The sequence below is a fragment of the Capricornis sumatraensis genome, chromosome 14 (genome assembly GCF_032405125.1).
Source record: "Capricornis sumatraensis isolate serow.1 chromosome 14, serow.2, whole genome shotgun sequence".
NCBI lineage: Eukaryota > Metazoa > Chordata > Mammalia > Artiodactyla > Bovidae > Capricornis > Capricornis sumatraensis.
This window is the reverse complement of record NC_091082.1, coordinates 42,108,780-42,134,112: the sequence shown is the minus strand read 5'-3', so window position 1 is coordinate 42,134,112 and position 25,333 is coordinate 42,108,780. Positions and strand designations below refer to the sequence as shown.

The 25,333-nt window shown below is 39.2% G+C and overlaps 1 protein-coding gene across 1 annotated transcript in view; it reads right to left on the bottom strand.

The window, feature by feature from the left end:
* PLD5 (phospholipase D family member 5) overlaps positions 1–25,333 on the bottom strand; it is a 390,092-nt gene that overhangs the window by 123,466 nt on the left and 241,293 nt on the right. The window contains exon 4 of the mRNA XM_068986433.1: positions 11,432–11,543. Within this exon, the coding sequence (XP_068842534.1) occupies positions 11,432–11,543 (112 nt within the window). The remainder of the gene's footprint in view (positions 1–11,431; positions 11,544–25,333) is intronic.

Below are 25,333 nucleotides of genomic sequence, written 5' to 3'. Positions count from 1 at the left end.
AGTGAGCAATTTGGCTAATGTTACATAACACAGTAAATGCTATTGTTCAGTTACTCAGTCGTGTCCGACTTTTTGAGACCCAAAGGACTGCATCACGCCAGGCTTCCCTGTCCTTCATCAACTCCCAGAGCCTGCTCAAACTCATGTCCATTGAGTCAGTGATGCCATCCAAACATCCTGTCCTCTGTCACCCCTTCTCCTCCTGCCTTTAATCTTTCCCAGCATCAGGATCTTTTCAAATGAGCTGAATCTTCACATCAGGTGGCCAAAGTATTGGAGTTTCACCTTTGGCAACAGTCCTTCCAACGAATATTCAGGACTGATTTCCTTAAGGATGGACTGATTTGATCTCCTTGCAGTCCAAGGGACTCTCGGGAGTCTTCTCCAACACCACAGTTCAAAAGCATCAGTTCTTTGGTGCTCAGCCTTCTTTACAGTCCAGCTCTCACATCCATATATGATTACTGGAAAAACCGTAGCTTTGACTAGACAGACCTTTGTTGGCAAAGTAATGTCTCTGCTTTTTAATAAGCTATCTAGGTTGGCACAGCTTTTTTCCCAAAGAGCAAGCATCTTTTAATTTCATGGCTGCAGTCACCATTTACAGTGATTTTGGAGCCCAAGAAAATAAAGTCTCTCACTGTTTCTCCATCTATTTGCCAAGAAGTGATGGGGCCAGGAAGACTGGAATGCAAAAGTAAGTAACGCTGAAGAAGCTGAAGTTGAACGGTTCTATGAAGACCTACAAGACCTTTTAGAGCTAATACCCAAAAAAGATGTCCTTTTCATTATAGAGGACTGGAATGCAAAAGTAGGAAGTCAAGAAACACCTGGAGTAACAGGCAAATTTGGCCTTGGAATACCGAATGAAGCAGGGCAAAGGCTAATAGAGTTCTGCCAAGAGAACGCACTGGTCATAGCAAACACCCTCTTCCAACAACACAAGAGAAGACTCTACACATGGACATCACCAGACAGTCAACACCGAAATCAGATTGATTATATTCTTTGCAGCCAAAGATGGAGAAGCTCTATACAGTCAGCAAAAACAAGACCAGGAGCTGACTGCGGCTCAGGTCATGAACTCCTTATTGCCAAATTCAGACTGAAATTGAAGAAAGTAGGGAAAACCACTAGACCATTCAGGTAAGACCTAAATCAAGTCCCTTATGATTATACAGTGGAGGTGAGAAATAGATTTAAGGGACTAGATCTTATAGACAGAGTGCCTGATGAACTATGGACGGAGGTTCATGACATTGTATAGGAGACAGGGATCAAGACCATCCCCATGGAAAAGAAATGCTAAAAAGCAAAATGGCTATCTGCGGAGGCCTTACAAATAGCTGTGAAAAGAAGAGAAGTGAAAAGCAAAGGAGAAAAGAAAAGATATACCCATCTGAATGCAGAGTTCCAAAGAATAGCATGGAGAGATAAGAAAGCCTTCTTCAGAGATCAATGCAAAGAAATAGATGAAAACAATAGAATGGGAAAGACTAGAGATCTCTTCAAGAAAATTAGAGACACAAAGGGAACAATTCATGCAAAAATGGGCTCAAGAAATACAGAAATGTTATGGACCTAACAGAAGCAGGAGATATTAAGAAGAGGTGGCAAGATTACACAGAAGAACTGTGCAAAAAAGATCTTCATGACCCAAATAATCACGATGGTGTGATCACTCACCTAGAGCCAAACATCCTGAAATGTGAAGTCAAGTGTGCCTAAGAATCATCACTACAAACAAAGCTACTGAAGGTGATGAACTATTTCAAATCCTAAAGGATGATGCTGTTCAAGTACTGCAGTCAATATGCCAGCAAATTTGGAAAACTCAGCAGTGGCCACAGGACTGGAAAAGGTCAGTTTTCTTTCCAATCCCAAAGAAAAGCAGTGCCAAAGAATGCTCAAACTACCGCACAATTGCACTCATGTCACATGCTAGTAAAGTAATGCTCAAAGTTTTCCAAGCCAGGCTTCAGCAATATGTGAACCATGAACTCCCAGATGTTCAAGCTGGTTTTAGAAAAGGCAAAGGAACCAGAGATCAAATTGCTAAAATCCACTGGATCATCAAAAAAGCAAGAGAGTTCTGGAAAAACATCTATTTCTGCTTTATTGACTATGCCATGCCTTTGACTGTGTGTATCACAATAAAGTGGAAAATTCTGAAAGAGATGGGAATACCAGACCACCTGACCTGCCTCCTGAGAAATCTGTATGCCGGTCAGGAAGCAACAGTTAGAACTGTACATGGACAACAGACTGGTTCCAAATAGGAAAAGGAGTACGTCAAGGCTGTATATTGTCACCCTGCTTATTTAACTTATATGCAGAGTGCATCATGAGAAATGCTGGGCTGGATGAAGCACAAGCTGGAATCAAGGTTGCTGGGAGAAATATCAATAACCTCAGATATGCAGATGAGATCACCCTTATGGTAGAAAGTGAAGAAGAACTAAAGAGCCTCTGGACGAAAGTGAAAGAAGAGAGTGAAAAAATTAGCTTAAAGCTCAACATTCAGAAAACAAAGATCAAGGCATCTGGTCCCATCACTTTATGGCAAATAGATGGAGAAGCTGTGGAAACAGTAGCAGACTATTTTTGGGGGGCTCTAAAATCACTGCAGATGGTGACTGCAGCCATGAAATTAAAAGACTCTTGCTCCTTGGGAGAAAAGTTATGATCAACCTAGACAGCATATTAAAAAGCAGAGACATTACTTTGCCAACAGAGGTCCATCTAGTCAAGGCTATGGTTTTTCCAGTGGTCATGTATGGATGTGAGAGCTGTACTATAAAGAAAGCTAAGTGCCGAAGAATCGATCCTTTTGAACTGTGGTGTTGGAGAAGACTCTTGAGAGTCCCTTAGACTGCAAGGAGATCCAACCAGTCCATTCTAAAGGAATCAGTCCTGAATATTCATTGTAAGGGCTGATGCTGAAGGTGAAAGTCCAATACTTTGGCCATCTCATGCAAAAGAACTGATTCATTGGAAAAGACCCTGATGCTGGAAAAGATTGAAGGCAGGAGGAGAAGGGGACAACAGAGGATGAGATAGTTGGATGGCATCACCGAGTCAATGGAGGTGAGTTTGAGTAAACTCTGGGAGTTGGTGACGGAGAGGGAGGCCTGTGTGCTGCGGTCCATGGGGTCGCAAAGAGTTGGACATGACTGAGTGACTGAACTGAACTGAACTGATGCAACCAGATGCCATGATCTTCGTTTTTTGAATGTTAAGTTTTAAGCCAATTTTTCCACTTTTTTCTTTCACCTTCATCAAGAGGATCTTTAGTTCCTCTTCAATTTCTGCCATAAGAGTGGTGTCATCTGCATATCTGAGATTTCACCCAGCAATCTTGATTCCGGCTTGTGCTTCATCCAGCCAGCACTTCACATGATGTACTCTGCATATAAGTTAAATAAGCAGGGTGACAATATACAGCCTTGACGTTCTCCTTTCCCAGTCTGGAACCAGTCCATTGTTCAATGTCCGTTTCTAACTGTTGCTTCTTGACCTGCATACAGATTTCTCAGGAGGCAGATCAGGTGGTCTGGTATTCCCATCTCTTTCAGAATTTTTCACAGTTTGTTGTGAGCCACACAAAGGCTTTAGCATAATCAACGAAGCACAAGTAGATGTTTTTCTGGAATCGTCTTGCTTTTTTGAAGATCAAATCGATGTTGGAAATTTGATCTCTGGTTCCTATGCCTTTTCTAAATCCAGCTTGAACATCTGGAATTTCTCAGTTCACATATTTTTGAAGCCCCACTTGGAGAATTTTGAGCATTACTTTGCTTGTGGGTTAGATGAGTGCCATTGTGTGGGAGTTTGAACATTCTTTGGCATTGCCTTTTGGGATTAGAATTAAAACTGGCCTTTTCCAGTCCTGTGGCCACTGCTGAGTTTCCCAAATTCACTGGCATATTGACTGCAGTACTTGTACAGCATCATCTTTTAGGATCTGAAATAGCTCAACTGGAATTCTATCACCTCCAGTAGCTTTATTCGTAGTGATGCTTCCTAAGCCCCACTTAACTTTATAGTCCAGGATGTCTGGTTCTAGGTGAGTGATCATACCATCGTGACTATCTGGGTCATTAAGATCCCTTTTGTATAGTTCTTCTGTGTATTCTTGCCACCTCTTCTTAATATCTTCTACTTTTGTTAGGTCCTTACCATTTCTGTCTGTTATTGTACCCATCGTTGCATGAAATGTTCCCTTGGTATCTCTAATTTTCTGGAAGAGCTCTCTAGTCTTTCCCCTTCTATTGTTTTCCTCTATTCTTTACATTAATCACTTAGGAAGGCTTTCTTATCACTCCTTGCCAATCTTTGGAACTCTGCATTCAGACGGTATATCTTTCCTTTACCCCTTTTCCTTTCACTTCTGTTCTTTTCTCAGATATTTGTAAGGCCTCCTCAGACAACCAGTAAATGACAAGTCCAGATTTCTAACACGAGTCTATATGACACCAAAGTATAAGCTCCTAAGTGCTATGCTAATTAGTATTCTAATTATCATTAAGGAGCATTGCATTCAAAGAAGCTCCTGCCTTGCTTGTATTCTGTAAAGAAAAGTAGAAGACAGATTCCTTACAATGAATTTTGTCTGCTATAAATTAAACAAAGGCACCAGTCTTTATGCACCCAAGCATAAGCAAAACTGGTAACCACTTTGAGAAGGTGTGAAATGAAAACATACCTGGGTGACAGCAAGGGCACCTTGATGTTTATCTCAATTATTACCAGATCAGCTTAACTTGCTCTTCTACCGAAAGGAACCCACCCTGAAGTATTCACTAGGACAGTGCTTCACTTTGTCAAGAAAAGACCTTACAAAACTTTGAGGTTTTTCAAAATTGGCAACCTCTCAAAGGGTGGAAATGAAAGCCAGAATAATATAAAGTTTTCTTTGGAGAAGTTAATAAAATCCACCTGTTAAGGTTACCTGAAATTAACAGATACAACCATACCTACTTGTACAATTAGGCTTTGGAATAATTATAAACCAGAAAACCTAAGTTAAAAAGTCTCAATAAGCATAAAAATCTCAAATTATTTTTGAGATCTCTAATTAAGGAGCAAGCAGTTAAAAAAATTACTGTGTAAAATTTCCAAGTTGGAATAGGAGCCGCCTGTATTAATTTTAAAATTTACAAATGCCCCTATTCTCATAGTTAGGCATATATATTCCTTTTAAGTTTTGGAAACGTAATCCATGAATGTGAGAATAGAAACATGGATTATCAATGATGAATGAATATAGCTTTCTTGAATTCAAATAACTGTTGGTAAGAATCACACTTAGAATGTGATAAAATGAACACAGCATCCCCTCCTTCTTTTTTAATAATGTGGCTAAAAGAAAATCAGAACATAAAATTAAAAATAGAGGTGTTATCAAAAGAATGAAACTGGACTTCTCTCTTACACCACTCACAAAAATTAACTTAAAATGGATTAGAGACTTAAATGCAAGATCTGCAACTGTCAAACTCTCTGGAGGTAACATAGAAAAAATCATCCTGACATTGGTCTGGCCAAAGATTTTTTTTAATATGACACCAAAAGCCAGGCAACAGAAACAAAAATAAACAAGTGGATCAGCATCAAACTAAAAAGCTTCCTTTCAGAAAGAAAACAATCAACAGAATGGAAAGGCAACCTACAGAATGAGAGAGAATATTTGCAAACCATATATCCAATAAAATACATAAATAAGAAACTCACACAACTCAGTGAAAAAAAAAAAACCAACTAATAACCTGAATAAAAAATAGGCAAAAGACCTGAATAGAGATTTCTCCAAAGAAGACATATAAATTGTTAACAGGTACCAATCAAGATTGCTGGGAGAAATATCAATAACCTCAGATATGCAGATGACACAACCCTTATGGCAGGAAGTGAAGAAGAACTAAAGAGCCTCTTGATGAAAGTGAAAGAGGAGAGTGAAAAAGTTGGTTTAAAACTCAACATTTTGAAAACTAAGATCATGGCATCCAGTCCCATCACTTTATGGCAAATAGATGGGGAAACAATGAGAGACTTTTTTTTTTTTTTGGTTCCAAAATCACTGCAGATGGTGACTGCAGCCAAAAATTAAAAGACACTTGCTCCTTGGAAGAAAAGCTATGATCAATCTAGACAGCATATTAAAAAGCAGAGACATTATTTTGCCAACAAAGGTCCATCTGGTCAAAGCTATGGTTTTTCCAGTAGTCATGTATGGACGTGAGAGTTGGACTGTGAAGAAAGCTGAGCGCCGAAAAATTGATGCTTTTGAACTGTGGTGTTGGAGAAGACTCTTGAGAGTCCCTTGGACTGCAAGGAGTTCCAACTAGTCCATCCTAAAGGAAATCAGTCCTGAATATTCATTGGAAGGAATGATGCTGAAGGTGAAACTCCAATCCTTTGGCCACACAATACAAAGAACTGACTCATTTGAAAAGACCTTGATGCTGGGAAAGATTGAAGGCAGGAGGAAAAGGGGACAACAGAGGATGAGATGGCTGGATGGCATCACTGACTCGATGGACATGAGTTTAAGTAAGCTCCAGGAGTTGGTGATGGACAGGGAAGCCTGGCATACTGCAATCCATGGGGTCACAAAAAGTCAGAAACGACTCAGTCACTGAACTGAACTGAAGTGAACCTGAAAAGGTGCTCAACATTGCTAGTCATGAAGGAAATGAAAATCAAAACCACAAGATGTCACTTCATGCATTAAGATGGCTCTTATAAAAAAGCTAAGAGATAGGTGTTGGTGAGGATGTAGAGAAAGGGAACTCTTTGTACTGTTTGTTGGACTGTAAATTGGTACAACCACTATGAAAAACAGTATGGAGGTTTCTAAAAATAAACGTAAAATAAAGCCAACATATGATTTAGCAGTCCCACTTCTTGGTACATATCCAAAAGAAACAAAAATCAGTATCTTGAAGAGATGTCTGCACTTCCATGTTCACTGTTGCATTGTTCACATTAACAAAGATATATCAAAGCTAAGAGTCTGTTAATGGATGACTGGATAAAGAAGATGGGTGCATGCATACACACACAAACAAACACACAGTGGAATATGTTACTCAGCCATGAGAGAGAAGGAAATCCTGCTTGTTGCAACAACACAGATGAAACTAGAGGACATTATTCTGACTGAAATAAGCCAGCGTGAGAAAGACAAATACTGTGTTGTCTCATTGAACTCTGGAACCTAAAATAAATAAATAAATAAGTCAAATTCATAGAAACAGAGAGTAGAACAATAGGTACCAGGGACTGGGGGAGTGTGTTTGGGAGAAATAGGGAGATGGTGGTCAAAGGGTGCAAACTTTCAGTTATAAGAGGCATCCATGTGTGCTAAGTCACTTCAGTTGTGTCTGACTCTCTGTGACCCTACACACTGTAGCCCTCCAGGCTCCTCTGTCCATGGGATTCTCCAGGCAAGAATACTGGAGTAGGTTGCCATGCCCTCCTCCTGGGGATCTTCTGGACTCAGGGATTGAAACCTTGTTTCTTATGTCTCCTGCAGTGGCATGCAGGTTCTTTACCCCTAGTGCCACCTGGGAAGTCCTCAGTGATGATTAAGTTCTAAAGCAAGATGCAGAACCCTCTCAGGCTTCAGACAATGCTGTTAAATACAAAGATATAGTAATCAAAATGGTGTGGTACTGGCACAAAAACAGAGAACTGAGAAATTAACCCACACACCTATAGTCAATTAATCTTTGACAAAGGAAGTAAGTATATACAACGGGAAAACGTCTCTTCAGCAAGTGATGTTGGGCAAATTGGACAGGTGCTTGTAAATCAATACACAAAAATCACACCATACACAAAAATAAACTCAAAAAGGCTTAACAACTTAAATATGACATGACACCATTAAATTCCTAGAAGAAATCATAGGCAAAACATTCTCTGAGATAAATTATACCAATGTGTTCTTAGGTCAGTCTCCCAAGGCAGTGGAAATAAAAGCAAAAATTAAAATATGGGATCTAATTAAATTTACAAGCTTTTACACAGTAAAGGAAACCATAAACAAAATGAAAAGAATGAGAGAAAATATTGGCAAATGATGCAACCAACAAGAACTTAATTTCCAAAATATATAAATAGCTCATAAAACTCAGTAACAACAGCAATAAAAAAAATTGAAAAATGGGCAGAAGTCCTAAATATACATTTCTCCAAGAAGAAATTCAGATGGCCAATGAAAAGATGCTCAACACCACTAAGAGAGTTCAAATCAAAACTACAATTGAGGTACCACGTCACACCACTCAGAGTGGACATCATTAAAACATCTACAAATAACAAATTGCTGGAAAGGGTATGGAGCAAAGGGAATCTTCCTATGCTGTTCATAAGATGTATGAACTGTAATGTATGAATGTAAGCTGGTGCAGCCACTATGGAAAACAGTATGGAAGTTCCTCAGAAAACTAAAAATAGAATTGCCATATGATCCAGCAATCCCACTCCTGGGCATATATACCCAGACAAAACTATAATTCAAAAAATGGCATGCATTCCTATGCTCATAGCAACACTGTTTACAATAGCCAAAACATGAAAACAACCTAATGCCCACCGATAGATGAGTGGATAAAGAAGATGTGGTACGTATATACAGTGGAACAGTACTCAGCCGTGAAAAAGAATGAAATAATGTCATTTGCGGCAGCCATGGATGCAACTAGATGTTATCAACTAAGTGAAGTCAGGAAGAAAAAGACAAATACTATACGATATCACTTGTATGTGGAATCTCAAAAGTGACACGAATGATCCTACCTATGAAACAGAAATACACTCACAGTCATACAGAACAGAGTTGTGGTTGCCAAGGTGCAAGTGGGGTTGGGACAGGGATGGAGTGGAAAGTTGGGGTGAGCAGATGTAAGCTATTATATATAGAATTGATAAACAAGGTTCTACCATATATCACAGGAAACTATATTCAATATCCTATGATAAATCATAATAGAAAAGAATGTAAAAAGAATGTACATATATGTGCAACTGAATCACTCTGTTGTACAGCAGAAATTAACACAACATTGTAGATCAACTGTAATTCAATTTAAAAATATGAGTAAGTTCTATAGATCTAATGTAAAGCATAGTGACTACAGGTAATAACACTGTATTGCACACTTGAAATTTGGTAAAGACAGTAAATCTTAAGAGTTCTCACCACAAAATAGAAAAAAAAAGGTAACTGTGTAAAGTGATTAATTAACCCTAATGCGGTCATCATTTCAGACCATCAATGTATATTAAATCACCACATTGTACCATTTAAATATATATAATTTTATTTGTTGATTGCATGTGTGTGCATTCATGTTAAGTCACTGCAGTCACATCTGACTCTGTGTGACCTTGTGGACTGCAGCCTGCCAGGCTCCTCTGTCCATGGGATTCTCCAGGAAAGAATACTGTGTGTTGCCATGCCCTCATCCAGAGGACCTTCCTGACCCAAATTTGTTGATTATATCTCAATAAAACTGGTGGAAAAATAGAAACAGCTTTCACTGACAAATAGAAATTTTTGCATATTTTTCTCTATAGGTCAAGTTTTGCATTATGAAGTATTCTGTGAACACACTGATTAATAATGAGAAATTGGTACTACTTGTACAATACTTAAAATGTACAGATTGTATTGCTATGAGATAGCTAGCATTTGTGGCACTAGAAAAATAGCATCACCCAGATGTAGCTCTATCAACTATTAAACTCTTCTGTGGTAATCTTTTTTCTAAAATTCTGAGCAGATAATTGGAAATTAAAATTAGGAATTAAGGGATAGCAGTCTAATCAAAGCTGTTTGCCCCTCTGATATGAAACAACCTCTACCTTTTATATGCTTGTAAACCTGAAATCAAAATATTTTATCCTAGCTAAAGCCATATTTTCTTTTTCAAGTAATATTTTAGAGTTTTATCAGACTAGTTACTATGAAAAGCTTGCTGATCTCCAAATCTGAACTGTTTTGAAAAGTAAAAATGAACTATCTAATACACATAATTGCCAATTTTCATTTCTTGTTTTACCACAAGTTATTAAACAATCATGGAGAAATAAAATATAATTAATGATTTATTTTTAAAATAGAGTTATTAAGGAAAATGAACGTGTGATATTCTTATTTCAGATATTAAAGTTCTGACTTAGATGAGTAAGATTTAATCACAAGGAAATGCCAATTAAATATTTACTGTTTGGTAAATTCTTTGTGGTGAGGAAGCCAAAATGATCTGAAAATGCCCAAAGAATGCTCATTAGGATTCCTGGATGCAACTAGAGATTATCATATTTAAGTGAAGTGAGTCAGTCAGAAACAAAAAGACAAATACTACACAATTTCACTCTCATGCAGAATCTGGAATATGACACAAACGACCCTATCTATGAACACCTACCGCCACAGAGAACAGGCCTGCGGTTGCCAAGGTGAGGGCAGGGGAGGGGAGGAAGGATAGATTCGATTAACTTCCAACCTCAGGAACTCCTTCACAGCTGAAGTTGCTTATGGCTAGTCTTACATTGACCTGTCTTTTGTGAACTATTCAGGACAAACCTTCCTGGAACTTTACCAAAAGCCTAGGAACTCTCCCTAAAAAAATAAAAGATACCCCAAAGCAAAGTATTCCAACACAGATTTCAAATGGTTCATCAAAATATTTCTGTTATTTCTGTTAATAATAAATTTCTGACATTTATTATATGTCATTCACAGGCTTACAGTCTGCATAGCAAATTCAGAGTATATATATATGTATTTTTTTTTATAAATCAGTAAAAGCTCTTTATAAGTGAGAGTTCAGTTAGTAAAGATACAGCAAAATGAAGAAATTTATTTCATAATTATCCTCAGTGTTCAGAAAGTGTGAAGCAAATTGTAAAGTGACCAAACAAATGATGGTCTCCTGCAGAATTACCTTAAAAGTCGTGAATAAGGCAGTGACTCATAGACTCCTACCTCTGACTATATTATTTCAAACAATATATGTAGCACAAAGAGAATGTCCATCCAACGGTCAAGAGAAAACCAGAAATCCAATGTTTGTTCTGATAGAAGTGGCTCTTCTCTCTAATCACATCACTGAAGTGTTTACAGAGGGAAAGATTCTTCTTTCTAGTTAATTATCATCTAATGGCCAGTAGAGTCCTTTGCATAAGCTAATATGCAACAACACTATTTTAAAAATCCCAGTAGAATTGATTAATTAGTTCTCTCATTTAAAGGCTTTAATCAGGCTGTTTTTCAAAGGACAAATAAGAAGTGTACTAAGTCAAGTGTGTTGATTATAAAGAAATTGTGTATAAAGAAATCATGTACTACTCTAAATAGAATTAAATGTACGGGAACAGAACACCCAGAGGTAGAGTACCATGTCAACCTTGGCCTTACCCTTTGATTTCAAGGCTTCTAATACCTTTGAATCAGCTGTTACATCACTCACTAGCTTGATTTCAATACTTTGAGAAGTCAGTTGGAGCAACTTTTCGAAAAGACGTTGACCCTAGAAAAAACATTCAGAACCAAAGTCAGAAAACCTAAAATTATGCTGTTTTAAATAGGAATAAATAAACATTGAAAATTAAAACTATTCATTCAAATTTTAAAAGGCAAGCACTTCAGCACTTGGTATTCATGGAAAATTTTTTCAAAAGAGTTTATAGAAATGGAGTAGTAGTACAAACACAGATTACATTGTTTTTTTGAGTACTGTGCAACTCAACAATTATTGCAATAATCATTTCAATGCTACAATGCAAATTTACTCTTTTTTTTTTTTTTTTTACTTTTTCAAGAACTCTTAAGTATCTACACATGAAGAGGCAGAGAATATTAAACAGTTGTGACTGGGCCCAGAAAGACCCAGATTCCAGCTGATTTTCCAGTTTACAAATTGTTTCTTAATTCAGTGAAATGAATTTCACTTTCTTCCTCAGTGAAATGCCAATAATATTAATATTTACTTTAAAGGGTTTTTGTGAGGATTAAGGGTTACTAGTAGGTAAGTATCCTTTAAGTGTTAGCTATTATGGGGAGAATCATGACTACTTATCCAGTGTTAGTTGCTCAGTCATGTTCGACTCTTTGTGACTCCACGGACTGGAGCCCTCCAGGTTTCCCTTGTGTCTCAGCTGGTAAAGAATCCGCCTGTAATGTGGGAGACCTGGGTTCAATCCCTGGGTTGGGAAGATTCCCCGGAGAAGGGAAAGGCTACCCACTCCAGTATTCTGGCCTGGAGAATTCCACGGACTATCCATGGGGTCACAAAAAGTTGGACACAACTGAGTGACTTTCACTTTCACTACCTATGAGGGATTTACCTAAATTCACTTTCTCATTTCAAATTTGTTTTATGGAATTCAACTGAAAATCTATAATTATTACCCTAGCCTAAAAAAACTGAAAAAAATAAAGTTTTCCTTTATTAGATTTCACGAACATAATTTTTATAGTAAAAAATAAATTTTTTAAATCAATCTCAGGGAGACTCTGCATAGTGGTGGGTTCATTACATCATTGCAAGTGAGTGGATTGCAATGTTATCCTGTTTATTTTCTATTTTCCATAGTGTTTTCATAGACTCCTTCTCCTTATCATAAGAGGGAACTGGTCTTCCTTTATTGGTTTTTCAGGTTTGTGTTATTCAGCCACAAACTCAAAAGCCCTCATAGGCTAAACAGGCAATAAGGCTTTGGTCTTAATGGCCCCCAAGTGGTAAAGTTTTATCTTACTTTGATTAGAATAGAGTATTGATAATGATTATGCAGAAAGAATTTGAAGACTAAGAAAGTAAATGGATGGAATGGAGATGCAGAGCAGTGATTCTTGCAATTGGGTCTTAGAAAACAAAGAGACCAAAGATCAAAACCCTAAAGCTTTGGAATGTGAAGGAGCAAAGGGCTGGTATGCCTGTGCTAGGGTGCCAGCTGACTGCAGGGAGGAGTGTCTGGCATAATCCAGCCATCTCCTGCCTGGAGCTGGTGCAGTATCGCCTAAGATCCAAAATCCCCACATGTTTGAGGATGGAGGAGTTGCACCCCGTACCAGGCATGGAAGTTTCCTTTTTGTCTAACCGTGCTGGTAAAGGTTGCCCCAAAAAGAACTCGTCAAAAGTGACCAAATTTGGGCTTCCTGGTAGCTCAGTGGTAAAGAATCCACCTGCCAATGTAGGAGACACAACTTTGATGCCTGGTCAGGGAAGATCCCATGACTTTGATCCCTGGTCGGGAAAGATCACCACAGAGTGAGCCTTGTTTGAGAGCCTGGGAACCACAACTATTGAACCCACGTGCCACAACTACTGAAGCCTGCATGCCCTAGAGTCCATCCTCTTCGACAGAAGCCTGCAATCAGAAGCCTGCACACAGCAACTAGAGAATAGCCTCCATTTCCCCCAAGTAGAGAAAAGCCTGCATGCAGCAATGAAGCACAGCCAAAAACAAACAAATAAATAAAATTATGAGAAACAAATAAGCCTGGAAAAAAGTGACCAAATTACTCCACATGCAGAACCTGGAGGCAGCCTCCCCACAAAATGAACGTGAACGTGAAGTCACTCAGTCGTGTCCGACTCTTTGCGACCCCATGGACTGTAGCCTACCAGGCTCCTCTGTCCATGGGCTCTTCCAGGCAATAGTACTGGAATGGATTGCCATTTCCTTCTCCAAGGGATCTTCCCAACCCAGGGATTGAACCCAGGTCTCCTGCATTGTAGACAGACACTTTACCGTCTGAGCCACCATAAGGGATGTCGAATGAGGGCATTAGGTAGTTGCAAATTGCTTTTTAAATAAAGAAGTAAGAGGGGAGAGGGAGAGGGAGAGAGAAGGAGATATAAGGAGGCAGAGGGAGATGGATAGGGAAGAAACGGTTGCTGATTTGCTGATTTCAGGGTCCATATAAATTTCAAATTTACTATGGAGAAGTGAGGGCTTGGCAGTGAGAGGCTCTGACACTGGGTGTAAGGGAAGATGCCCTTGGTGGGACTTTGTGGGACTTTCTGCCAAGCTGCCTGCCACCAGCACGACCTCCTCTCTGTTAGCTTTGTCACTCTGCCAAGTTGCTACACTCTTGTCACACACCCTTGAAGGCTGGCTGATGCCTGCATAGCCCAGATTTCTAGAGCCTAGATGCATGGCCATCTCATAGTCACATAAATGTTTGTATTTTTCACTTTCACTCAGGCAAAGGGCATACGTACTTTGTGTGTTCTGTGAGTCCCCATGGTTAGTGAGCCAGTATTTTTAAACAAACTTTTGTTGTTGTTGTTGTTCTTAGTTAACAATATGTTTAGCAAAAACGAAACACAGGAGATCTTCTAACCTATCTGTATTTCTGGCTGTGTGCCTTAAAGTGATTCCCACTGTGTGATTTTTGTGAGATTTAAAATAAAAACCAGAACTCTCAAACACGAATGAAAATTGAAACTCCAAAAGTTACAGATAGTGGCAGACTATCATTAAGTAAGCCTTATTTTTACTTCCCTGATAGCTCAGGGAAGCCCTTTTCCCTCAGCTGCATCTGACTCTTTGCGACCCCATGGACTATGCAGTCCATGGAAGTCTCTAGGCCAGAATACTGGACTGGGTAGCCTTTCCCTTCTCCAGGGGATCTTCCCAACCCAGGGATCGAACCCATCACCATATGAGCCACCAGGGAAGCCCAAGAATACTGGAGTGGGTAGCCTATCATATGTGCTGATTACTTACACCAAGGATTCTTAAAATTTTTAATTATAGTGCTCACTTGTAATAAACTTGTGCTGGGGTAGAATTTCTGTACCTGGGCTTGAGGACATTCAAAATATAATTACTTCAAAAGGTATGAAACACTTATTCTATGCTGAGATCTGCAGTTAGGACTATTGCTTTCTGAGTTAAATATACTCATCATGTTTTCAGTATTTTAAAGACTCGCTCTTTCTGGTGAGATACATCAGCCAACATTTTAAACTCAAATAAATAATCTTGAAGATGGCTAGTGGCTCAGGCACATTGACCTACTTTAAGCCTTTTTTTTTTTTTTAATCTGCTAAAACCTTATGATAGACAGTACTGTCCTGGAGAGGGAGGGAGTGGTACCCCAAGGACAGAGATCCAGTTCAGCTCCTCTGTGGCTCTGAAGAGACTGCTTAACCCAAGAGAATAGAGGTTATAAATCCTGCCAATTTCTGTTGACCCAAAACAACTCATGGACAGGATAAAATTCCACAATAAAATGTGAAGGGGGAAAAGCAAAAATACCAAAGAGAAATCAGAATAAAGTCATGCTCTGTAAGATTAATTCTGGAGATGATATAGAATATGGTGATGGTTTTCAAACTTGTTTTAACAGTTAAACTCTTCATTTAAATGAAAACTTAAGCCAAGCATCTCCATCAGTCCATCTCTGTCCTCTTGTGCATTTCCCCAGGGCTCCACAGAAAACAGCTGTAAAACCACTGAACCTCACCCCTTTATCATACTGATGCAGAATCATTAGAATACTGAAACTGAGAATGTCAGAGCTGGAAGATACCTTTGCGATCAATGATCTACCAGTCTCCCCACTTCATAGATAAGGATAATCAGGCCCAAGAAAATTAAGTGATGCTGATTTTCTATATGCTGATTTACTATCATTTTCTCTATATGACCACTTTATGTTAAAGGGGTATTCTTTCTTTCATAAGGGGTATCTGAAAGAAAGTTATATCCAAGTCTTTTCCTCTCCTTTCCCTCCCAGCTCCAGTATATCTAACTCCTTTGAACTAAGCAGTTCTGGGGCTGGAAGGCATTTAACAACCAGCAGAATCCGGTTCTGGATACCAATGTACCTGCAGAGTCAGTCCCTGTCTAACATGAATGACCAAGTACTCCTGTTCTCCAGGAGACTGCACAGGAGCTGGGGCAAATCTCAAGGCCTGGGGCTGGGAATGTGAAGTACTATAGGGGGTGGCGGCCGGGAGGGAAGATGTTCTTCAATTGACCTGTGATAGACAGGTTAACCATCTAATACAGCCCCTCCTTCACCTGAAAGAAAGCCATTAATAAGCTGATAAAATAAAACACCAATACACTTAACAGGATCCATCAAGGGAGATGCTTGGACACAATGGGCACTGGCCACTCAAGAAGACAGGAGGTGGAGCTAAGACACAATATGAGTACTCAAGGACAGTCAGACATGGCTGCACTAACACTGTACAATTTTAGAGCTAAATTAAAAAAAGTAATTAAAGAATACTGTTGAGACCCAAATCAGTGGCCCAAAGATGAAATGGAATAAATATATCAAAGCCCAGACAAGCAGGCACACACACATACATGGAAACATATGGTGACAAGGGGAGAAAAGGGAGATGGATAAATTGAAGATATATACCATGTGGCTAGGGCTTCCCAGGTGGTGCTAGTGGTAAAGAACCCACCTGCCAATGCAGGAGACATGAGAGGCGTGGGTTCAATCCCTGGGTCAGGAAGATCCCCTGGAGGAGGGCACGGCAACCCACTCCAATATTCTCACCTGGAGAATCCTATGGACAGAGGAGCCTGGCGGGCTACAGTCCATGGGGTCACAAAGAGGCAAACACAACTGAAGTGACTTAGCTCACACACACGCATCATGTGGCTAATAGGTGTATTGGAAGAGCAAAAGAGACAAAAAGGAGGGGTTTGCAATAAAAGAAGAAAAATGTGTCTAACTTGAGAAAAGAAATAGATTTATGTGTCAAAAAGATAACTGAGGACAGAAGCAAATATAATGTGGAAAGTCACATATAGGCACATTCTGTAAAATTAATCAACACCAAGGAAAGAGAGGAATTTTTACAAACGCCTGGCCAAAAACAAAACAAAACAAAAAGGTAACTATTAAGCAAAATGGATCAGATTAGCATGGAGCTAAATGTTGGCAACACTAAAGCAGCATTTGGTGGTGAGAAACTATGGAAGAAAAAGAGTGACGCCCAGGAGTGTTTTATGTAGTCAAGAATTTTACTGCCAGCATGAAGGAAAAAAATACTTTCAGATATATACAGGTTTAGAGACTGTATTACTATATAACCCATATGAGGAACATATGCAATAAAGGGCTCTAACCAAAGAGTAAATAACACTAAAAGCCAAGAAGGAAGACGATGGGAAGAAATAATTGGTTAGCAGTGTGATGTGGATATGTGTTTGATGTATTTGCTAATTAAGAATTCTTATAAGAGACACATTTTAGGAGAAGGCCTACTAAGAATCTATTACATGCATTCCCTGTAGGGGTGCTATTACCCTAAAGGGACTAACAATTGATTCCTTCCTGTGTGAGAGTAGAGATGTATGTGAAAATGAAAGTTATACTTTTTTATTAATAAAACACAGGTATACATACAGTAAATATGTAATATATCTGTGGTATTAAATTTCTTGGTGGGAAGGATTAGGAAAAAAAATGTCGAAGAAGAACAAGCCTACATGGCTAGCAAACATAAAGAGATGCTCTATGTCAACAAGCAAAGCACAATGCAAAACAATAATGAGATCTCTTTTTGTACTCAAAGAGATTGAGAAATAATTTATGAGGGGCAGCATATTCTATTGTCAACAATTTTGGGAAAGAGCACTCTAACATACTGCTTTTCTTCCACTCAGGAATCTCATATCTAGAGGCCCATCCCAAGGAAACAAAGGCACCAAAACGTGTGTGTATACTTACGATTGTATAAGTACAAACACACACACGGGATAAAAAGTTTAAACCAGGACTTTCCTGGTGGTCCAGTGCTCAAGAGTCTGCCTGCCAATACAGGGGACACACAGGTTTGAGCCCTGGTCCAGGGAGATTCTGTATGCCTTAGAGCAAGGAAGCCCATGCATCACAATGACTGAACCAAGCCCTAGAGCCATGTTTTGCAACTACTGCAGCCCATGTGCCCTAGAGTCTACGCTCCACAGCAAGAGAAGCCACAAGGAGAAGCCTGCGCACCCCAACTAGAGAGTAGCCCCACTCATTGCAACTAGAAAAAGCCCACCTGCCGTGCAACGAAGACCCGGTACAATCAAAAATTTGGGGTACTGCATTTACTGAAAAAAAAGCTGTTTACACTTTAGAACACTTACTAAATTTTCTTATTTATCTATTATATTTACTGAAATATACAAAGTCTGCCAGAGGTCTGAACACAGATATGTGACTGACATATATTTGTTAGTGTCAACTTTTACTCTCAAATACTGTCAAGGCAAAGAAGAGAGTCTTTTGAGCAAATTCATTTACTAGATGTATGCTATGTACCAGGGACCTTAATATGTGTTGGAGATACATGATAAAAAGAAAATACAGCCCGATGTGTCAGGTGGTAGGTGGACAAGGTACAGGCCTAGAGGAAATACAGCAAGAATACCAATAACCCAGTCCGAGACATGCAAGGCAAGTTCCCTCAAAAGGAGGAAGAAAGAAAAAATATTCTGGGTGGAGGTCTGTGGCAGGGACCTAAGTAGGAGCACATCACGAAGGGTCTTGTAAGCCTGGGCAAAGCGTCAACACATCATCTGAAAAGAAGTGTGGACCCCTGAAGGATTTTACCTAGAGAAGGGCATAGTCAAATTTTTGTTCTGAAAGAAAACTCTTGACTATAAACTGGAGAAGGACTGGTACAGGGCAAGCCTGAAGGCTGAAAGAAAAATTAGAAGGTTAGTGTGAGATAATGTGACCTGAGCTACAGCAGAGTCAATCAAAAAAAAAGGGGGGGGTGGGGAATGATCTCAGGTATTATGAGATAGCACAGCAATGAACTGGATGGTTAGGTGTGGGCTGAAGAAAAGAGCAGAGTTGGGGATGGGGGCCAGAGACTTTGGCTACTCTCAGAACATGCCAATGGAATATAGAATTCCTTATGTGAAGCCACAGATGTTGGCCATTATATCAGTTCACAGATGTCTTGTGGTCATGGATCAATCATAGCTTTGGGAACTCAGTGTCACAGACCCAACAACTTAGCTGAGAATGCCCACTTTTTGGGTGATGAGCAACAACGATTACCTGCTTGATAACAGCAAAGAGTATCTGCTATGTAGGCATGCTGGCTGCCAGTCCAGGATCCATCCCATTAAGAGATTTAATTATTCAGAAGAGTTAATCATCAAGACCTTGCCTAATGATGGTTATTCACAATTATGCACCCCTTAGATATGAACAAAGCCATCCCCATCAGGGACAGATGAAGAGACAGGAATAGGCTCATCACACCAGTAAAGGGCCAGGAAATTGCAAGGAATTAGTATCAGGAGAATAATACTTATTACAGGGACCTGAGCAGCTGGATTCCTACAGTACTAGGAAGTAGCTTTAAGGCTGCTCCAAAGTCCAGTCTGGCTGCAAAAGGTGAGTGGACAACGTGAAATCTTGGCAGAGCATTCAGCAGTATGGGCAAGCGTGCGGATGGCACTGCAGGAGACGGTGGCCTGTGATGTGACTGGGGTGAGGGAGGAATATCAAGATGTGCCCAACACTGCAGCTCTTCCACAATCACTTCTCAGCCAGCAGAGAGCCCTGCAGAGAATGGAAGCAAAATTCCTTCAAGTCCTCTCTCCCAGTGGTCCCAGCTTTCCTAGGTAGCAACCATGAGAGTTTTCTACATGTTCCCTCAAAACCCCATTGTTTTAAGAAACCAGTTCAGACTCTTTAGCCCTCTAAACCTATTTCTAAGAATGGATACTAAGTGAATGAGCAAAAAGAAAACAATGGTTTGCACAGAAATATTAACTGCAGGAGAATTCATTTCCAAAAAAGAAATAGCTTAAATGTTCAATAATAGAGAAATAGTTATATATGTTTAATCTGGTATGTACACTACATTTGTATATTAGGCAGCCAATTTAAAATGATGTTTACCAAGATTTCTAATAACATGGAAAGATATTTATGGTATGACATTAAGTTCAAAATTAAAATACAAGTTTCTGTATATGAGCCCATGTATATGATTATGCATAAAATAACCATTACAAAATGTTTGCTGATGATCACATGGATGATTTTGTTCTCTTTCATTTCTCTGTAATTTCCAGGGTTTTTTTTTTATAGTATTTATATAAGTATTCCACAGGGTCACAAAGAGTTGGACACGACTGAGTGACTGAACAACAAAGTTAATATTCTTCTGGGAAAAAAATCCAAGCTATTTTTTTTAAAGAAATTTCCAAAAACATAAATTGACCTTAGGAAAGTGAAAGTCTAGACAGAAAACAGCATATAGGCAAACAAAACTAAGATAAGACAATTTAAAAGAAAAGTTATTATTTAATGAAAACATTAATAATTGAGAGGAATCTCTTTGGATTCATGATTTATGCATGTCTCTTTGATTGGATTCTAAAAGAATCAAAGAGGTTAAACTTGCTAATCATAGTGTTTATGAGTTTATATCTGAATGATGATTTCCCTTGGAAATATACTGGAAAGCAAGCAGGAATATAATTAGAATTATTTAACAGATGGGGAAGCAAAAGCACAGAGAAGCAGCAGGAATTCACTAAGAAACAGAGAGGACCAGAATGAATCCCACATTTGTAGAAATTAAATTCCTCTTTTAATTTTACATGGTAATCACGCTGGAGTCTAGCATAGTATAAAGCACCCAGTGAGAACTCATTCTTTGTTACTATAATTAAACTGACTTGAACCAGATTTGTAGTGTGTACCCAAATAAGTCACTGTAAACAACATTCACGAATTTAGTAATAAACACTAACATAGGCGATAAATGGTCAAAGACTATTCTATGCCCTCTATGAATATTAACTAATTTAACCTATACAACGACCTATGAGGTAGGTTCTGTTATCACCTTGATTTTGCTGATGAGAAAACTGAGGCACAGAGAGTTCAGCATCTAACTCAAAGTCACAGAGCCAATAATTGGATAAAAAGAAGTATAAGCTATACTCCTGACTCTACAATCTGTCTACCACTGATAACTGCCTATAACTCATTGTCTAGAGACAGAATTCTGACTTATGCATTTCAAAACAACCTCCTGGATCATTAAACTTTCAAACATGCTACTTCCTAAATTGAGCAAATACTGTTATATTTTTAAAATCATAGTTTTTCAAAATCAAACACCATGGTTCACTGTAGACCAGTAACTAATTGATTTCGTGTAAATACATCTCTTTAAGAAAGCCCAGAGATAAGTCTATGCACCTATAGACACCTTATCTTTGACAAAGGAGACAAAAATATACAATGGAGAAAAGGCAATCTCTTTAACAAGCTGTGCTGGGAAAACTGGTCAACCACCTGTAAGGAATGAAACTAGAATACTTTATAACACCATACATAAAAATAAACTCAAAATGGATTAAAGACGTAAATGTAAGACCAGAAACTATAAAACTCCTAGAGGAAAACATAGGCAAAACACTCTCTGACATAAATCCAGCAAGATCCTCTATGACCCACCTCCCAGAGTAATGGAATTAAGAGCAAAAATAAACAAATGGGGCCTAATTAAACTTAAAAGCTTTTGCACAATGAAAGAAACTATAAGCAAGGTGAAAAGACAGCCTTGAGAGTGGGATAAAATAATAGCAAATGAAGCAACTGACAAAGAACTGATCTCAAAAATATACAAACAGCTCATGCAGCTCAATACCAAAAAAATAAACGACCCAATCAAAAAATGGGCCAAAGAACTAAACAGACATTTCTCCAAAGAAGACATACACATGGCTAACAAAAATATGTAAAGATGTTCAACATTACTCATTATCAGAGAAATGCAAATCAAAGTAACAATGAGGTACCATCTCACGCCGGTCAGAATGACTGCTATCATAAAATCTACAAGCAATAAATGCTGGAGAGGGTGCGGAGAAAAGGGAACCCTCTTACATTGTTAGTGGGAATGCAAACTAGTAGAGCCACTATGGAGAACAGTGTGGAGATTACTCAAAAAACTGGAAATAGAACTGCCATACTACCCAGCAATCCCACTGCTGGACATACGGACTGAGGAAACCAGAATTGAAAGAGACAGGTGTACCCCAGTGTTCATCACAGCACTGTTTACAACAGCTAGGACATGGAAGAAACCTAGATGTCCATCAGCAGACAAAGGGATAAGAAGGTCGTGGTACATATACAAAACAGAATATAACTGAGCCACTAAAAATACCACATTTGAATCAGTTCTAATTCAGTTCAGTTGCTCGGTCATGTCCGACTCTTTGCAATTACATTAACCGCAGCACACCAGGCCTCCCTGTCCATCACCAATTCCCGGGGTCTACCCAAACCCATGTCCACTGAGTCAGTGATGCCATCCAATCATCTCATCCTCTGTCGTCCCCTTCTCCTCCTGCTCTCAATCTTTCCCAGCATCAGGGTCTTTTCCAATGAGTCAGCTCTTCGCATCAGGTGGCCAAAGTATTGGAGTTTCAGCTTCAACATCAGTCCTTCCAGTGTACACCCAGGACTGATCTCCTTTAGGATGGACCGGATGGATCTCCTTGCAGTCCAAGGGACTCTCAAGAGTCTTCTCCAACACCACAGTTCAAAAGCATTAATTCTTCAGTGCTCAGCTTTCTTTATAGTCCAACTCTCACATCCATACATGACCACTGGAAAAACTGTAGTCTCGACTAGATGGACCTTTATGGACCACGTAATGTCTCTGCTTTTTAATATGCTGTCTAGGTTGGTCATAACTTTCCCTCCAAGGAGTAAGCGTCTTTTAATTTCATGGCTGCAATCACCATCTGCAGTGATTTTGGAGCCCCAAAAAATACAGTCTGACACTGTTTCCACTGTTTCCCCATCTATTTGCCCTGAAGTGATGGGACCAGATGCCATGATCTTCGTTTTCTGAATGTTGAGCTTTAAGCCAACTTTTCACTCTCCTCTTTCACTTTCATCAAGAGGCTCTTTAGTTCTTCACTTTCTGCCATAAGTGTGGTGTCATCTGCATATTTGAGCTTACTGATATTTCTCCCAGCAATCTTGATTCCAGTTTGTGCTTCTTCCAGCCCAGCATTTCTCATGATGTACTCTGCATATAAGTTAAATAAGCAGGGTGACAATATACAGCCTTGATGTACTCCTTTGGAGAAGACCCTTGAGAGTCCTTTGGACTGCAAGGAGATCCAGCCAGTCCATCCTAAAGGAATCAGTCCTGAATATTCATTGGAAGGACTGATGTTGAAGCTGAAACTCCAATCCTTTGGCCACCTGATGCAAAGAAATGACTCATTAGGAAAGACCCTGATGCTGGGAAAGTTTTAAGGTGGGAGGAGAAGGGGACGACAGAGGATGAGATGGTTGGATGGGATCACCCACTCAATGGACATAAGTTTGAGTAAACTCTGGGAGTTGGTGATGGACAGGGAAGCCTGGCATGCTGCAGCTCATGGGGTCACAAAGAGTCAGTCATGACTGAGTGGCTGAACTGAATGAGGCAGATGAAACTGGAGCCTATTATATAGAACGAAGTAAGTCAGAAAGAAAAAAACCAATACAGTATATCGATGCATATATATTGGAATTTAGAAAGATTGTAATGATGACCCTATATGCGAGACAGTAAAAGAGACACAGATATAAAGAACAGACTTTTGGACTCTGTGGGAGAAGGTGAGGCTGGGATGATTTGAGAGAATAGCATTAAAACATGTATATTGTCATATGTAAAATAGATGACCAGTCCAAGTTCAAAGCATGAAATAGGACACTCAAAGCCGGTACACTGGGACAACCCAGAGGGATGTGATGGGGAGGGAGGGGGGAAGGGTGTTTGGGATCGGGGGGCACATGTACACCCATGGCAGAGTCGTGTCAGTGTACAGCAAAAACCACCACAATATTGTAAAGTAATTAGCCTCCAATTAAAATAAATTAATTAATTTTAAAAAAGAATAAAAAGGTCATAGCTCATTAATTAGTTTTTTGGTTTCCTCCAGCAAACTCATAGAGAATAAGATTTTTTTGATCAATGAATTTGGTAGCTCTACTAATAAGCCATTGCCAAATCATATTTTCTGGCTTTTCCTAAACAGTCTTGATTTCATAAAACTCCATCATTTTATCCCATAAATTAGCAATCAAGTTATCCTAGAAATTCAATATTTCAGTGTCTAAACTCATCATCTAGACAGAAAGAAACAAAACCCTTAGGTCAACCATGTATTTTGATTAAATATGAAAATATAATTTTCATGGAACTGTAGACCACACTAGCCCTTAACATGACTGTGATGCAGAGGAAGGTCACTGCCCAGTTTCTTTTAGCACAGAAGGAAACAACCTCCGAAAGATTAACAATACCCAGTGCAAGGTAGAAAAGACCAAATGAGTTTTTCAGGGTGGGAATTAAACTAGCAACCCTCTGGTGACACAGATTAAAATGCATTTTTAATGAGTGCTTCTGTTTCCAGGCAAATGAAAAAAAAAAAAAAAAAAAAGATAGGCTTTCATCATTCTGTTAGTAATGACCATAGGTCACTCTTGGGCTTCCCAGATGGTGCTAGTGATAAAGAACCTGCCTGCCACTTCAGAAGATGTAACAGACATAGGTTCAGTCCCTGGGTCAGGAAGATTCCCTGGAGGAAAGCAGCTCAACCCACTTCAGTATTCTTACCTGGAGAATCCCATGGACAGAGGAGCCTGGGGTGCTACTGTCCATGGGGTCGCAAAGAGCCGGACACAACTGAAGCAACTTGGCACACACACATAGCTCACTCTTGTGAAATGGCATCCAGAGAGGACACAGACATCCAGAGAACACACAGATACTGTGTGCCACATTTATCTGTGTCCCTTTTCTGCTGAGCTGGGGCCTGCCTGCCACTGGCTATGCCATTCCTTGGTGTACTTTCCTTACAACTGCAGGATGATAAGTAGATGGCTGCTTTTCAATTATAGGTCCTACTTATCCAGTTACCATTTAGGTTCCCACTTAGGAATTTTCAGACTCTGTTGCTTTAGAAGTAAATATTGTGTTCCTTGAAACAAGAATATTTTCTTTTAAAAGTATATTAATGGAAAAAAGTTTCAAAACTGAGCCAATTTTCATGATACTGGATCACCTGAAAAATTTTAGTTAGTTCACTTGAGTAATTAAGGGGTGGATTTCTTAGCTCAATAAGAAATTGTTTGTCTTCTGTGTGCAGTAAGCCAATCAATAACTATATCCCAGTAATTATGAGGGCATGGTAAAATTAAAAGGCCCAAAGGTTAGTCACCTCAAATTTGAAATGTTGGGTAAAATCTTGAATTTTCTTTTTCCATTTGAAAGATAAAATCAGGTAGAATTTAAATCAAATGGTC